Source organism: Parasteatoda tepidariorum, chromosome 10, assembly GCF_982258835.1.
Source record: "Parasteatoda tepidariorum strain Cologne lab strain chromosome 10, Ptep-v5.0, whole genome shotgun sequence".
In the NCBI taxonomy this organism is placed as follows: domain Eukaryota; kingdom Metazoa; phylum Arthropoda; class Arachnida; order Araneae; family Theridiidae; genus Parasteatoda; species Parasteatoda tepidariorum.
This window is the reverse complement of record NC_141764.1, coordinates 74,923,705-74,941,004: the sequence shown is the minus strand read 5'-3', so window position 1 is coordinate 74,941,004 and position 17,300 is coordinate 74,923,705. Positions and strand designations below refer to the sequence as shown.

The 17,300-nt window shown below is 26.1% G+C and overlaps 1 protein-coding gene across 8 annotated transcripts in view; it reads right to left on the bottom strand.

Moving 5' to 3' along the window:
• Window positions 1-17,300, bottom strand: part of LOC107448889 (ras-specific guanine nucleotide-releasing factor 2) — a 366,035-nt gene that overhangs the window by 49,522 nt on the left and 299,213 nt on the right. For all 8 annotated transcript variants that reach the window (XM_071184120.2, XM_087153033.1, XM_087153034.1 and 5 more), the window contains exons 13-14: window positions 10,717-10,919; window positions 6,377-6,459 (exon numbers count right to left, since the gene is read on the bottom strand). In XM_071184120.2, the coding sequence (XP_071040221.2) occupies window positions 6,377-6,459; window positions 10,717-10,919 (286 nt within the window). The remainder of the gene's footprint in view (window positions 1-6,376; window positions 6,460-10,716; window positions 10,920-17,300) is intronic.

Below are 17,300 nucleotides of genomic sequence, written 5' to 3'. Positions count from 1 at the left end.
ATTTACATGTGAGCATTATCATCAAAGATAAAAATAGCCAGCTAAATTAATTGAAATATATGTTCATAAGCTATGTTTTTTATTTGACGTCATTTTGTGTTAGTTATAAAAAAAAGTTTTACGCTTTTTTTTAAAAACTGAATCAGGTATGTTAAACACGGTATAGATTGACACATAGGAAAATCAAATTATATAAAATTTATGTGTGATATAGTAAAGAAATGTTGCAAAATATACAAAACAAGCACACAAATTTAATAATTATTCTGATTCAAAATTATGCTAAGTGTGATGGCAAAAAATAACAAATTAGGTGTACGCCTTACACACTTGTACTTTTTCAACTGTCTTTATAAGCAGAGCACATTTCATTTTCATTTCACAATGATAACTCAAAACTTCTTTATAAACTCATGGTATATTATGTGCAATAACTTTTAATGCACCAAAATACATTTTTTGAACAAACTATAAAAAAAAATCATCAAGCAGATTTTAACATAAAATAAAAAAAATTTATTTCCTTTAAATCATTTGAATTTTGTTGTTAAGTATTAGTAGTAACACTATCAGATTAGAGTCTATTCCTTTTAGGGTGAAATTCATTCCCCATCAAAACAAAATTTCTGACAATTTTAAGAAACTCTTTACCTATAGGGTAAAGTGACCAGATTTATAAGCACCCTTAAAAAATTATGCTAACTGAGGACACCTACATATTAATTTACGTGTGAAACAAAGTTTGTTTTAATTGAAAACTACTAATCAGATGCAAAGCCATCTTTAACAAATTTGATTTCATTCTTAAGGAGTTTTGAAATATCATATAATATTTTGCATGTGAACACTTGCAAAATGAATAAGTACACGAATAGTAAAGTTTGTTTATTTTTTTACTGAAACTATTTTGAAACTATTTTTCATCTGTTAGTTTCAGCATGGAATTTTTTGTCTTTCGTTGTTACTTTCGCTTTTCCATTGTGCGCTCTGTAAGTCAAAATTATCTTGTTTAAAAAACAAACAAGATAATTTCTAATTTTTTCGATATTTTACTGCATATATATAAAAAATTATAAGATTTCAAAAAAATGCGATTTCATTTTATTAAAAAATTTGAGGACATTTTCTGTAATCAGGCAGTTTGAAAGTTTTTGCGAGTAATTAATGGAATTTGAGGATTGTGCTGAAGATTTGAGAACGTTTCGCTAACTTACCATAGGGTGATATATCTTGGTCTTTCTATTTAGCCTTATGTGTCGAAAGTGTTCTGTCCTTGCTTCTTCTATTTTTAGATGTTTTCTTTTTCTAAATTGGTTTCTTTAAATGGAATTGTTCCTAAGTGTTCTCAAAATATATGTCAAAAAAATAGACTAAACACTCATTAATCGAGCTTTTAAATTGTATTTTACAACAAATTGCTTTAAAAAACTTTCTTGATCGATTTTGTTACATGCATTGCAATGTAAATGTTATTTGAAGATTAATATTTTGTCTAAAGCATTATCTATCCCATAACTTAACTATTTATCATTTTTAGAAGGAAAACAGAATTCGAAAATAATAATTTAAAATACCCCTTTATCCTTAGAAAAAGAAGAATGAAATTACAAGTTGTTTCGATATAGTTGAAAATGTGTTTTTTCCCAATTTCTTAGAAGTACCTAAAAAAACTAAAGTTTTGAAATTAAAGACGCATTCCAATATAATTTCTTTTTAAATAAGTAATTCTTAAAAATATTTAGTTTAAATAGATGTGGGGCAAACAGAGGAGGAAATATATAAATCTTTTCTCAAATTATTAATTTTAATATCATTAATTAGTGCAGGACCAGATATAAAGAAAGTTCTTTTAGAAATAAATAAGAATAGTGTTTTTTATTACTCGACTTCATTGAAAATTATAATTTTGACACTTTGATACATGATAAATTCGATTAAAAAAATTTAGGTGATCTTCTCATATAAGTTATTACTTGATTACATTGGAAGCAAACATTTTAACTCTTCAATACATGATAATTTACATTAAAAAATTTATGTAAACTATTTATTTACCTTTTTCTAGACTTCATTGGAAACAATTATTCTGACTCTTCAGAAATTTAGGGGAGATCTTTAGTTACTTATTATTCGAAATAATTGGAAACATGCATTTTGACTCTCTATTATTTGATAAATTTTGTTAAAAGTTTGGATGAGATTTTTATTTACTTATTACCCATCTTCATTGGAAACAATCACTTTAATTTTTTATTACATGATGAATTGTTGTAAAAGTATTTCAGTGAGCATTTTATTTGCTGACTACTCAATTTACAATTGAAACAAACATTTTGATTCTTCATTACATGATAAATTGTATTAAAAATATTTGGATGAGCATTTTATTTGCTTATTACTCGATTTCAATGAAAACAAACATTTTGACCATTCATTACATGCAGTAAAAATACAAGTAAAAAATACATAATTGAAAATGCGTTTAAAAATGTTACAAATTGTACTAAAAATATTTATTTGAGCATTTTATTTGCTTATTACTCGATTTCATTGAAAACAAAAATTTTGACTCTTTACTTCGCTATAAATTGTATTAAAAAATTTAGATGAGCTTTCTATTTATTCAATACTCGATTACATTTGAAACAAGTATTTTGACTTCTCATTGCATGATAAATTGTACTAAAAATTTAAATGAGCTTTTTATTTCTTCATTACTCGATTACATTTGAAGCAAGCATTTTGACTCCTCATTACATGATAAATTGTATTAAAAAAATTAGATGATCATTTTATTAGTTTATTACTCGATTACATTTGAAACAAACATTTTGACTCCTCGTTACATGCATTAAAAATACAATTTAAAAGTACAATTAAAAATATTACAAATTGTATTAAAAATATTTATTTGAGCATTTATTTGCTTATTACTCGATTACATTGGAAAAAAGCATTTTGATTCCTCATTGCATGATAAATTGTACTAAAAATTTAAATGAGATTTCTATTTATTCATTACTTTATTGCATTTGAAACAAGTATTTTGACTCCTCATTGCATGATAAATTGCATTAAAAAATTTAGATGATCATTTTATTTGTTTATTACTCGATTACATTTGAAACAAACATTTTGACTCCTCGTTACATGCATTAAAAATACAAATTAAAAATACAATTAAAAATATTACAAATTGTGTTGAAAATATTTATTTGTGCATTTATTTGCTTATTACTCGATTACATTGGAAACAAGCATTTTGACTCCTCATTACTTGATAAATTGCATTAAAAAACTTTAGATGAGCTTTTTATTTATTTATTACACGATTACATTTGAAACAAGAATTTTGACTCCTTATTACATAAATTGTATTACAAATTTAGATGAGCTTTTTATTTATTTATTACTCGATTACATTTAAAACAAGCATTCTGACTCCTCATTACATGATAAATTGTATTAAAAATTTGGATGAGCATTAGCTGGTTTGAATTTTAACTCTTTTAAAGAGATGTCCAAGATATCGTCAATATCAATATTTATCAAACTCATGTTTTACATTATTTAATATCAATGTTAATTATTATCATTATTATTATTTGTTATTATGATATATTATTTGATATCAATGGAAGTCCCATAATAGTTATTTTATGAACAAATAAAAATTTATTTTAACTAAATATTATCATTTAAAGAAAATTGTTAGCTCAATTTGAAAAAAAAAACGTATATGGAAAACTTAAATGCCTGGATAAACTCTAAAATTAACTAGGGAATCACCATATGGGGTGGGGATTATTACAATAATATTTGCTGTTTAATCACAATACAAAACATATTTATTAAAATGTTTTCAAACAGCAATGCAATCATCTTCAATCTCAGTTCAAAATTATCTCAGTATAAATATTTATTGCTTCTTGTATTTGCTCGTAAAATGCTAATTAATTAAACAAAAATTCTGTTCTTCGTTAAACAAGAGTATTATATTACAGTCTTAGAGCAACCGATAGTATTTCCTCATAAGGAAATTTTGCACGAAAACTTTTCCTTTTAGGCCCTAAACAATACAATATATTACCTCCATTAATAAAATCAGAATCCTCTATCTTAAATTACTAGAAATTATTTAAAAGCATTTAGTTTTGCAATTGGTGACATAAAATTTTTTATTAGTTCTAATTTTAGCTCATCCTAACATCCTAATTTTTTTGAAGAACAGCTTATATCCACTACATTTTTTACTATATAATATTTTCATAATTTAAATGTTTTCCTTGTGCTCAATGTTTTGGGATAAATCTTTTTAGCTGCCTGTAGGGGGATACTCATTGTTAGTACAAATCTAGATTTTTTTTTTGGTTTTTACTTGCTTCATGCTCCTGAATTAATGTGTTTTTATATTAAATTTGATTCTACGAAATAATGAATTTTTGCAAGTATTTTTCGGATGTTATATATAAAAAAAATTTTTATTTTTATTATCACGTTGATATTCAGATAAAAATACTTAGAATATTTTAATGAAGTGTGAAAAATATTTGTTGATCAACTTTAAGCTGGTTATCGAAATATTTTTCTTTTTAGAATTTACGTTGATGTATAAAAAACGTAGTCAATAAAAAAAATGATAGAAACATATTTGTTTGCTTCAGCTGAATTTAAAAATACAGCAAGCAGATTATTTTTAGTTATGAGGGCAAAAATTTCATTAAATTCCTTTTGAAACATCTTAATATTCTTTTGAAGAGGGCATTAAGAATCATCTACAAAAATTTTCTTTTACGCATAAGGATTTCGCGTTAAAAGTATTTATGTCCAAAAACTTACCAGAGTGAATAAGGTAAATTGCATGTACTTTTTTTAAAGAAATGCAGCAACCTTAGAATATCAGACAAGCATTGTTTAAATTATAAAATTTCAAAAATCAAAATTTTGTGTAAGTATTTGGGTTTGAAAACTTAGTAGTCAACTTAAATTCCAGGTGAATTTTAATAATAAAATAGCAATTTAAATTACATCTATGTTATGAATTAATTAGCCTGAACTAATTAAAATTTGCAAAAGGTATTTACGTGGAACATTTATCGTATTGGATAGTTGGAATTCCATGTACCTTTCCTTAAGAAATATCGAAACTTAAATAAGGTGATGGGTACTCTTTGAATAATTCAAATTGAATTGTTGAATACCGCGATAAAGATATTTATGTACGAAAAGCTATCTGTTTTAATAAGTTAAATCCCTTACCTTTCTTATGTAATATATAAACGTAATATATCAACTTAAATTTGGTATAATGATTTCTTTTAATTATTTAAATAAATTTATTGACTTTTGCGTTATAAAATATTTACTTATGGAAACTAGTAGAATTGGACAATTAAAATTCCAGGTGCAACTTTAAGTATCGTATCAAGCATTCTCTGAATTAATTATATTGAATTATTTGAATTTTTTGCTAGAACAAGCACAAAAACTAGTTAAATTCAAGGTACCATTTTTTAAGTAACATAGAAACTTAACGTAGGTACAAATATTTTTTGAATTACTTAAATCGAGAATAAACTTAAAAGTTGTTTACACTAGGTAAATTCAAACAAAATTATAGAATAAGTATGAAAATCGTTATTTACGATAAATAAACAAAGAACGTTATCATTAAATTAAACAAAGTGAATTTTTTCAGAACGAAAAGGCTCCAAGAGAGTAACTGTTAAAGAATGGATCAGGATTAAGATGTATCTTTTAGAAAATCTGAAAAATATTCGAAATTTTTAAAAGTAATTATATAAGTAAACACTATGTACACTGTAAAAAATTTCGGAACAAATCGCGGTATAAGGTACTGGCACTTTGGGCACATCATCAGTAAAATCCATTTTACAATAAAATTAATTTTCATCGTAAAATATTATACCGCAAATTTTACAGTAAAATATATTTAATTAGAAGGATTTAAGGGTTACCCGGATTCAAATACCAGCGAAAAAAATTTTGCACCCGGTTCTAACCGACCACAGTGCTGACGTAAAATATCCTCAGTGGAAGACGGGTCATGGGTTTCAGTCCCCCTGCCGTCAGACTGACCATGGAAAGTTTTCGTGGTTTTCTTCTCCGTGTAACGAAAATGCGGGTTTGTTAATTCAAAAAGTCCTCCACGTAGGCAAATTTCTCCCAATACTTGATTCAGGAGTTCCCTTGTCTTATGGATTGGTAGTACCGGTATCTTTTGTTTTCCGTATTTTTGATTCGGAGTATTTTGAGTATATAAAATGTATCAATATCAGAACTTAATCAATTGTTAATTTGAGAATAATTATTTTTATTGCACTATAAAGAAACAGAAAATTGAAATAGTTCTCACCGAATGGAGTGAGGCATGGTCACAGATGATGAGTCACTCATTGTTCCATGGAAAAGGTCATTAAAATGGACATTGTCAATACACTAGATAAACACAACATTTAATTAAATAACTTTTCAGCATAGTGGTAATATATATATATATATATATATATGCAACTTTAACTTCACTGTAAAAAGTTTTAGTGTATCTTAACACCAAAATACTGTAGAAAAAAACCGTATATTTACACTTGAATTTAGGTGAATAGGATCTACAAAAAGAAACCAAGGACATTTAAGCACTTCAAAAATTCATATACAATTACCATATTCTATAGTAATGATATTTCTGTTTAAAAAAATCATAATTCTGGATGATAAAGCCAAGCTATATGGTTGCTTAATTATTCGTTTATAATTCTTCCGTTCGTACAGTTTACCAGAAATTTTGGTTTTCAAAATTCTAATTTTTTTTATCACACATTTAGTGAAAAATAAAAAGCTGAAGAGTAACTTTAATTGAATAAATGACTTCTACGCCATTCTCTAAGTTATCGGGACGAAATTACTAAATTTTGTTAAATTTACAAAATTCTTTTTTGCATTATTATGAAACCTATTTCATTGTTAATTTTATCCAAAGTCATTACCAAAGTGTAGTACGTACTACTTTCGTGCAATACTTACTACATACAGTGTAGTATCGTAAGTTCGCTATAGTAAATGCTTCTTATTTTTTTTATTATGCTTTTATCTATTTTTTGTAATTATTTGTATATAGTGGTGGTCCAACTCATTTATAATTATTATTATAATTAAAAACGTTTAATGGAATAAAAAGTAAGCAATCAGTGTGTAAGTATAAATGGTCAGAAATAAATTGGTCCAAAAATTGCTTAAGTACCAAAATTTTGTACAAAAAATTAGGTCAACAGCCCAAATTACTAAGCCTTACCTGTTCACAATACAACAGGGGAATATTTTACCGGCACAACAGGAGTAAATAGAGTTAAACACTGCTCTAGATCTTAACGATACAATAAATAAATAAATAGTGCTATGGAAATTCAGCATAAATTAAATTCCATCATTTTTCAATATGAAATTTTAATGAAAAATTTGGAGTATATATCATAAATATTGTAAAAATTTCAAGAAAATAGCAGCTTAAATGCTGCGCTAAAAGTAAAAAAAAAACATCAGTCAAATATTATACTATTAATAAATACTACGTTTTAAAACATATATATATATATATTTGAAATTTTTTTATTTGCATTAAATTCCTAATCATATAATATTCCTATATCGTTTATAATTCCTAATCATATAATATTCCTATATCATCTATAATTCCCAATCATATAATACTCCTATATCAGTTTTCCTATTTCATTTTCTTCATTTTGTAATAAGGAAGAACAATATTGTTTTATAGTAAAGTTCGTGGGTAATTAATTTAATATGCTGATATATTTCGCATCAAATTTACTTCTCTTGTACTCAATTTGATGCACACGCAGTGATAAACAATTATCTCTGTTATCAAACATATTTCAGCAATGCAGTTTACTTATACGAAATAAAAAATAAATTTAAACTGTTACTAAAATAATGTACTATAATAAAATAATATATTTCAAAGAAGTATTTTGCTAGAAAAATATCTGCATTAAATTATAATTTTCTAGCAGTATTGTATAGTTTAATCTGTAATAAAAGATAAAAAGATTATTTTACATTAAAGTAAATGGGCAATTAATTTATATGCTGATCAATTTCATATCCAACTGAATAATAAGACAACAAAGTTAAAAAAATCATCCGCACTAAACTATAACCTTCTAACATTGTATAATTTATATTGTAATAAAGGAGAAATATTGTTGTACAGTAAAGTAGATATGCAATTAATTTATATGCTGATATATTTCACATCAAACTGAATTTAAACAGTAAAATTATTTCATTTCATCGTGTGTGTATCGTAATAAATGATTGTTTTGGTTGTCTAATTTAGTTTAGTGTTTCAAAACTATTAACTCTAAACATATCAACACTTAATCTATACCTGTTTCTACCATAGCAAAGTAAAATACGTGATTGAGTGCATGAAATATAGATGTTTGAAAGGAAATAAAGCAAAAAAAAAATTTTTATAATTAATCAAATTGTATATTGCCAATTTTCATGAATTGCAGACACAAAGAATAGAAATTTTTAATTCATTGCTCAACGCATTTTTTACATATACAGGGTGTTGTACATTTTCCCCAAGCATACTTCTTCTAATTATTATTATTCCTATAATTCTTATAATTATTCTTATAATTATAATAATATATTAGAATTATTAGAATTATAATTCTTGTAATTATTCTTCTGTATAATTAATATTATTCTAAGAACTAATGCTGTCTTGATTGTTTCGGCATTTTTCTGGGTAAAAACTATCAGTTAGTTAGAAATGAAGCAAAGCTATCAAAATAAAATATAATCTACTTACAAAAACATTTAGTTTTGTCACTTTTCCTTACACAAAAATGTCAATCTAAAATTTTAGGCACTTTCTAGAAATTTGAATTCGCAGTTATTCTGATTGAACTAACTATTCAACAGTCTTAGCAGAAATGTGCAACTAATGGAATGCAATATTATTGAGCACGCATTACATCGTAATTTCTGCTCCGATAACCTTATAAAGCAATAAATTGTTCTCCCGGTCAAGTGACCGGTTGTGGTTGAAATAGGTATACAACAAGTATTATTCAAAACAAACAAAATACAAAAAAAAATTATAATAGAATTTTAACTGTATGCAATTGTTAGAAAAGGTCATGAAGTCAAATGTGCAAAAACGATAAGATGATAAGCGTTTTTTCTTTCTTAAACGGTCATTTGATCGGTTATGGTATATTTAGTGTTAAAGAGCATGAAAATTAAATTTAAAGTCGAATAATATATTACAATGAAATATTTTATTTAATCTCCTGGATATTTCGTTAAAATTTATTTACAATACATTATAATTTTCTAGAAGCAATTTATAGTTTATAATGTAATAAAGGGGCGGGGAAATAGTATACCTGTTATTAATTTAACATAGATATGTTTCGCATCAAATTGAATGTAAGACATTTATAATTATTTCATTGTAACATGTGTATGCAGCGATAAATGATTATTTCAGTTATCAGATAGGTTTCAGAAATTCAGCACACTCGTTCAGCTTTAAACAAAATTCGACTAAAGAGCAAAACAATATACTGAAATAAAATATTAAATATTAAATTGTAAATAGTTCTTTAGAAAAAAATATGATCAGAATTAAGTTATAATTTTCTAGAAGTGATTTTAGCTTACATTGTAAATAGAAAGAAAAATACAGTTGTACAGTAATGTGTAATTAATTTAACATGATGATAGTATATGATTGAAGACAAGACAACTAAACTGTTATATGCAGAGATAAATTATGATCTTTGCTATCAATTATATTTAAGTAATTCAGCACACTTGTGCAACATGAAAAATAAATTCGGCACTGTTAATCAAATAATGTACTACATTGAAATGCTATATTTTAATCAAAGATGTCTTATAAGAAGAATATTTTCTGCAATAAAAAATTTGTAGTATTATTTAATTTATAGTGTAATAAAGAATTATAATATTGGTTTACAGTAACGTGAAATTACTTTAATATGATGATTATTTTGCATCAAATTGAATAAAAGACAACAAAACAATCTATTATGTATATACAATAATAAATGATTATCTTCGATATCAAATGGTTTTTAGTAATTCAGCACACACTTGTCAAAGATCAGTTCAACAATTTGTTTTTAATTCGGCAATAGATTAAATAATTAATTTTCATCGATGCAAAAATATTTAATTGCAAATTTTCTGATGCTAATCAATATCACTTGCATAAATACACAAAAAACCAAATTAGCATGAACAATATATGTTAAAATACTTATAAAAATCAACTGACAAATAAATTTTCTTTATAATCACCTAAAAGCAGATCATACATCTGAAAAATTAGACATTTTGGTAATGATATTTATTATATCAATAGGCAAAGAGCACAATAAGCCCCGTGCAATTGTTGCTGCAAGTTGCAACTCATGCATCGAAACTCCTTAAATGTTGCTCCTCACAGAGCTTGAGTTAATATTCACTGCATCAGCATCATTATAAAGGAAAAGCAACATTTACACAGAATGCACGGATTTTATTTTAATAACGGAATATATCCGGTTTATTCCGTTAAGCGAATGTTGACAATCATTCGCATTCATCTATGAGCAATTATCAGGTGATCATGACTGATGATTAAAAACTTACCTGGCTGATGTCGCTGGTCCAGGCGGCTTTTTCTTGCATGCTGGGGGCAACTAGATGGATAGTCGCCTGGCTTCCATTCTTGAAGTCGACCACGATCTTGAAGTCAAGACCGCCATAGTCTTTTTGCGTGCTGTTGGCGCTAGATGTCGCTGCACTCGCCTCGCTGAAACCACTCGACTGACTTGAAGCAGAGCTGATCGAACCTAGCAACGAGATGGGTTTCGGTTAATGCTGGGTAGCAAAATGAGCGTTGTGCGCATTTACTCGGCTCACGCACTCACACATACACACATGGCCAGCGCTTCTCTGACCTATGCCTTTCCGAGTAGAAATTGTATTCGACGAGAGTGAAATGTTAGACTCGGGATTCGGGATAATTCTTTTGTTTATGGTATTAGGATGGATTCGCTTTCATGTCCTTTCTTACCAAGATTTAAATTTGAAATTACATTTTTCAACCAGATGCAGTTAAGACTTCGAACAAGGAATTTAAAATACTCGTATTTATAAAAGAAGGTTTTCGTTCTCTGACCTATTGTTTCCGGGAACAGAATAGAACGATTTTATTCATGATTTTAAAAGTTTTATTTTTAACATTTTATAGAGCAATTTAATGTTTTAAATTCATATTTTGAACAATAAGATTTTAATAAAATGTCAGTAGGTGTTTGGAATCTTATATTTAAGAAAATGCTGTAGCACAAACAAATAAATTTAGCAGTGGAAAGTGTCTTAGTGTATTAAAACTGCTGTGAATATTTACTAAAAATTCGCTTTCATGTGCTTTCTTACCAAGATTTAAATTTGAAATTACATTTCTGAACTAGATACAGTTAAAACTTTGAACAAGGAATTTAAAATTCTCGTATTTATAAAAGAAGGTCTTCGTTCTCTGACCTATTGTTTCCGGGAACAGAATAGAACGATTTTATTCATGATTTTAAAAGTTTCATTATTTTAAAAGTTTCATTCTTATTTTATCGAGCAATTTATGTTTTAAATTCTTATTTTGAACAATAAGATTTTTATAAAATGGTAGTAAATGTTTGGAATCTTATATTTGGGAAAATACTGCAGCAGAAACAAATAAATTTAGCAGTGGAAAGTGTCTGAGTGTGTTAAAAACGCTGTGAATATTTACTGAAAATTGTTATATTTTTCTAAAAAAATGGTTTAAAAGCATTAAAAAGAATGTTAAAATTCTGTAAAGGAAACTTTATTTCAAAAAAACATATTTTTTGAAATATTTCTGATTTTAATTTCATAAAAAAACATAATAATTTTATGCAATATTTAAATAAAGTTTTACGAATTCTTAACATGTTTTTCTTTAACATGAACAGCTGTAATGTGCACATTGAAACAGAATTCAATTATATTTAAACTTTTTTCTCTTAAATTTGATTTTTATATATGCGCTTATTTGAAGTTAGTTTTCATGTGTCTTAAAAATAGCTCAACTTTTATCGAAATGGCAGTGAATAATTATGAAAAACAAAATTTTTTAATACACTTTCTGCTTGTTCGATATATAACATTTTGTTGGGCATTGAATCAGAGTTTAGTTATAATTACTCACTTTCTCGTTAATTTAATTTTAATTTTTCTACGGATTAATTAACATTTTGAGCTACAAGACGATTCTAAAATAACATAAGAAACCTTATGAGTGGGGAATCAGTGGATCAAATACGGAAAATATTAGTACAAAAGATACTTTTGAAGTTTTTTGTAATTATATCTTTTTAGGCATAAAAAATGCTTAAATATGCGAATGAACGTTGAAATTTTTTACAAACTTCTAAATCAACTTTTTTTTCTTTTAAAAAGTCTGTTTATGCTCGATTGAATTTTTTAACTCTCATATAAAACTTTTTTGAAACCTAAATAAAATTTCGACAAACTCCGCAAATTTTATACCGTATAAAACTTTTAAAAGCCAAAATAATTGCTTTCAAACAGGTCGGTTGACATAGGACGACTCGGTAAGTTTGCATAGAGTAAAAATCATTTTAATTCTATGTAAAACGTTTTGAACCCTACGTGAAATTATTCAAACTCTACGTGAAATTTTATAATTTAGACATAAAATTAATTATATACATCAAAGAATTTAAAGACTAAAATATTTATTTTTAAAAAGGATAAGAAATAATTTAAATTCCATTTATATTTTTTCGAATCATTTAAAAAATTTTCGAAACTTGAAATTATTGTTCTTAATTTTATACATCAAATTTCACATAAATTTTTTTGAACCCGAAGTGAAGTATTTCAAAGCCTTCAAAAAAATTTTTAAAACTTGAAATGAAATTGTATGACATCCAATTAAAAATTTTAAAGCTCTAAATAATCATTTTTTAACACCATAAGTATATTTTTAGATTCTATTCAAATTGTTTTAAACCTTTTGAAATATTTCAAAATCTGAGAAATATTTATTTTCAAACTCGAAATGAAATTTATTATATCCTATGAAGATCTTTACAATTCTAAATTATTTCGCTATGTATATTTATAAGTCAAATTTTATGTAAATTGTTCTGAACACTTTGAAAATTTAAAAACCCTATGATCTTTTATTTATTTTTAAACTCAACATAAAATTTACTTTTCCTATAAAAAATTCTAAATTTCTAATTTTTTTGAAATTTTACATGTTAAATTTTATGTAAATTGTTTTAAGCACTGTGCAAAAATTTTCAAATCCTACGTGAGATCTTTTAATCCCAACATGTAACTTATTTTAAACAATGGAAGAAAGCATTTAAACTAGAACGAAATTTATTTGAACTCTAAGTAAAACTTTTCGAACCCTATGAAGTTTTTAATTTCATGAGTTTTTTTAACAAATATAACCATACATGGCAATACGTTTGCTTTCGTTACTTGTAACGAAAGTTTAAGTAAAAAGCACGCATTTTTGCTTGTACTTCACAATTTTTTAAATTTAGTGCTTTTACTTGTTTCTCATTTACTTTTTGGGGAAAAAGTACAAGTACTTGTAGCGAAAACGTCTAAAGAAATCGTTATTTTCGTCTAAAATGTTTCAAATTTTTCCACCAATTTAAATTTTTTTCCTTCGAAATTTTAGAAATCATTATTCTTTTAAAATTTATAGTTTTAATTCATTGTATATTCTAGCTAACATCTTTTCCCAAACACCTTTAAAGATTGTAATTTCTTGAGAGGGGTGAATCTTTTGAACGTTCAATGACTTATTTTCGCAAAAGTCACTGCAAATTTTGAAAGAAAAAACAAAATTTCCACAAATTTTATAATTTTCAAATTAACATAAATTAAAACTATTTTTTGGAATGCAAACATTGAACTTTGGTTTCTGGATATCTTCAACGTTCATTATTTCAATAAATTCTGTAATATATTCAAGCATTTTAAAGTTTTATACATTGTAAAGGAAATTTAAAGCTCTTTAAATAGAAAAAAAAATTTCTGCATATTATTAATGATATTTAAGTTTACTTTGGTTAAGGTTGAAATAATAAATTTTTTTGTACTTCCACTTTTACTTGCACTTTTTACTTGTTACTTTCTAACCCTTTGCGGTCGTATGTCTACTCTCAGCCACCAACGATTTTTTACCGTTCCAGTCGTATGCCTGCTCTCAGCCACCACAGCAAAGATGTTAGCCGCAGCTTAATGGCAAACTACACTGTAAAAATTCTGAATAAATGTTGAACCAATACTTGGTGCAAAGTTTCTAATTGCACCATAAACTGGTTAAAGGGAAAAATTGCTTTATTTAGGTTGCACCATAAATTGGTAAATATGATCGAGAAATACGTTCATGGTGCAGTCGATTGCACCAAACTTTCGTACTATGAGAGGCACAAGCTTTAACTGTGACCGATAACTTATTTTGTAACTGTTGACTGATGGACGATTTTGTGATTGAAGAATGCTATCATCTCATGCAAGTTGTCTTTGAAATTGACTATTTCTTTTGAAGGTAAGTAAACTTTTCTTATTTGTTTGCATTAATTACAGTTCATTCCTTTCATATCTTCTTTAAAAATTTTGCTGTCTGTTCTGAAAGAGTTAGTTTCAAATTTCTTCTAGGAAACTATATTCATTGTATGAATAATTAAATATTTTAAAATCTATATTAGCTCTTTTTCAGTAAATAAGGAGATACATTCATTTTATGTCCTCGGAAAGTGCAATACCAGTGACAAATAAACGGTAAATACGGCAATCTTAAGCAGCATAGCTTTCCACCAAATTTACAGCTGGTGAAAATTTTCTTGATCCGTGTTTTAATTGCATTCTACTGAACAAAAAAAACCGTATGTACTTTCCGTTAGGATTAAAACTTTTTATCAATATCTATGCAATTTTTTTGATTTTCATGTTCTATATTGGCCATTTTCGTTTGCAATGTCACATAATTACACGAAGTTTTGTCTATGCATTCTTAAAATACCTTTGTTGTAAAATTTTCAAAGCGAATTAACAAATTTCGAATTAGCACTAGAGAGAAAGGCAACCGTTGTTATGGAAACTGGGTTTCTCTTAGCCGCACGAGGCAGGAAAAAAAAAGAAAACAAAAAAGTAACTAATATTGGCCCTAAAGAAAACAAAGCGCTAATTTTTTTATTTTTTTTTTATTTACCAAGAATCTTACTGAAATTTTGAACAAAATACCGACCAGAACAAAATTTGTCTTAGGGCATTTAGAAATAAGCTGATCTCTTATTGTATTTTTTAAAAAAAATAGATTTTCTTATTGATGTTTTTTAACTAAGCGAAACAAATTTTAAATGAAACAAAATATCGTATTTAAAAAGTTTATAAATACATTTTTCATTAAATCTAAATAAAAAAAATACTTAGATGCTCATTGATACTTTGCTTTAGATACTTATTTTTTCCATGAATTATTATTATTATTTTGTAGATTTATGTATATTAATTTAGCCCACATTTGCGTTTTGTGAGGGAGGGAAAAGACAACATGAACATAAAATCGAACGTTATAATTGATCATGAAAAAAGTTCATATGTATTCTGTATAATATTTACAGTTTTTTATTTTAAAGAAAACTTTTTTTTAAAAAGAAATTTATTTTGATTTTAATAGTATTTTTTTTTTAGTCAGAAATATATTTGCTTCTATGAAGCAAAAGAATTTTAGTTAATAAAAAAATGCACGCAAACATGTGGAGTTTTAATACCATCCACATGAATACTGCTTGTGTGTTTATCAGCATGTGTTTATCCCCCCCTCTTAGACTCAACAGGTACTCCTTGATCTATCTGAGTGATGATCATATTGTTCATTTAATATTTTAACAGTTGACAGTTCCTTCTGCAAATTTTTTGCGGGGTCGCACTACATGAAATTCAATTCAAAATTTCTCATGAGGAGAAATTCTACTTGAGTGGTTTGGTGCATTTTAACAACAATAAAAAAATTATAACATTTTAAAATATCAAAACTTTCCTTTCCAAAATCTTAGTGGATTTTAAGGAGTCTTAAGATAGAAATAGTATAGTAATAGTTGGTCTCGAAAAAATGTTTTAGATGGTGAAATGTTAAAACATTTTTCTACATAAGAGCGACAATTTCTCTTTCTTTTTTTAATATTGTATTTTAAAAATAGTAATTAAAATATGACTTGCTTTGATTGATCTTTCTTTGTTTTAAAAATGTAAGGGTTCAAATTTTGCTTCTTCTGTAAAATTATTTCAGTTCCTATACATTCTATTAGCACAGATTACATTATTTTTAATCTTCTTTCATTAGTACAACGGCACCAACAACTTCAATGCTTTTAATCAAGAAAGAGGCTCAGGAAAAAATATTGTTATAACCAGTGCAATTACCAGAATTCTATAAGGTTATAAACAGTTTTTTCAAATTTCAAAAGTACTAGTTTCAAGAATAGCATACAAACAAGAAATGTGTATAGTTTCAAGTTTTGAGAATGAGGAACCTGCGTTTGGCAAAGCAATTATTATTTTGTGAAAAGGCTCCAAAGTCTTATTTGAGTGCAATCTTTTTATATCTTGTTGTGTTTTTTATAATCAACTGAAAAATGTGATGTAGTTAAAATCATAGCACCAGAAAAATCTATAATAATGAACAAATAATAATGAATATAATAATGAATATGTAAAAAAATATTTCTTTTTTTCACATACTCACCACCATTTACTAATTTGTAAAAAAATGGCAGTAATTCTTTTCCAAACTGAGTGAAATTTTAATTTTTTCATCAAGTAGTAAATTATGTTTGTAAAAAAAGTAATTTAGTTGTATTGTAAATTTTAATTCAGATGAGGCAGAATATATCAAGAAATTTAGTATCCTATTAAAATATTGAAAATTATTTTTAGATGATCCCAAATTTCAAAACTGTAAACATTGAGGCATATGCTAACATAGTTTTTATTTTAAACTACTGTAAATTAAAAATAAGTTTGAATTGAATGCACTCTCTTACTAACAAAAAGTACTATCTATTATATTTTTGAGTGAGTATTTCGTATTTTTTTAATTAATGCTGTGATATGTATAAAATGGATAATATATTTAAATTTTAAGATTTTGCATAAAAATT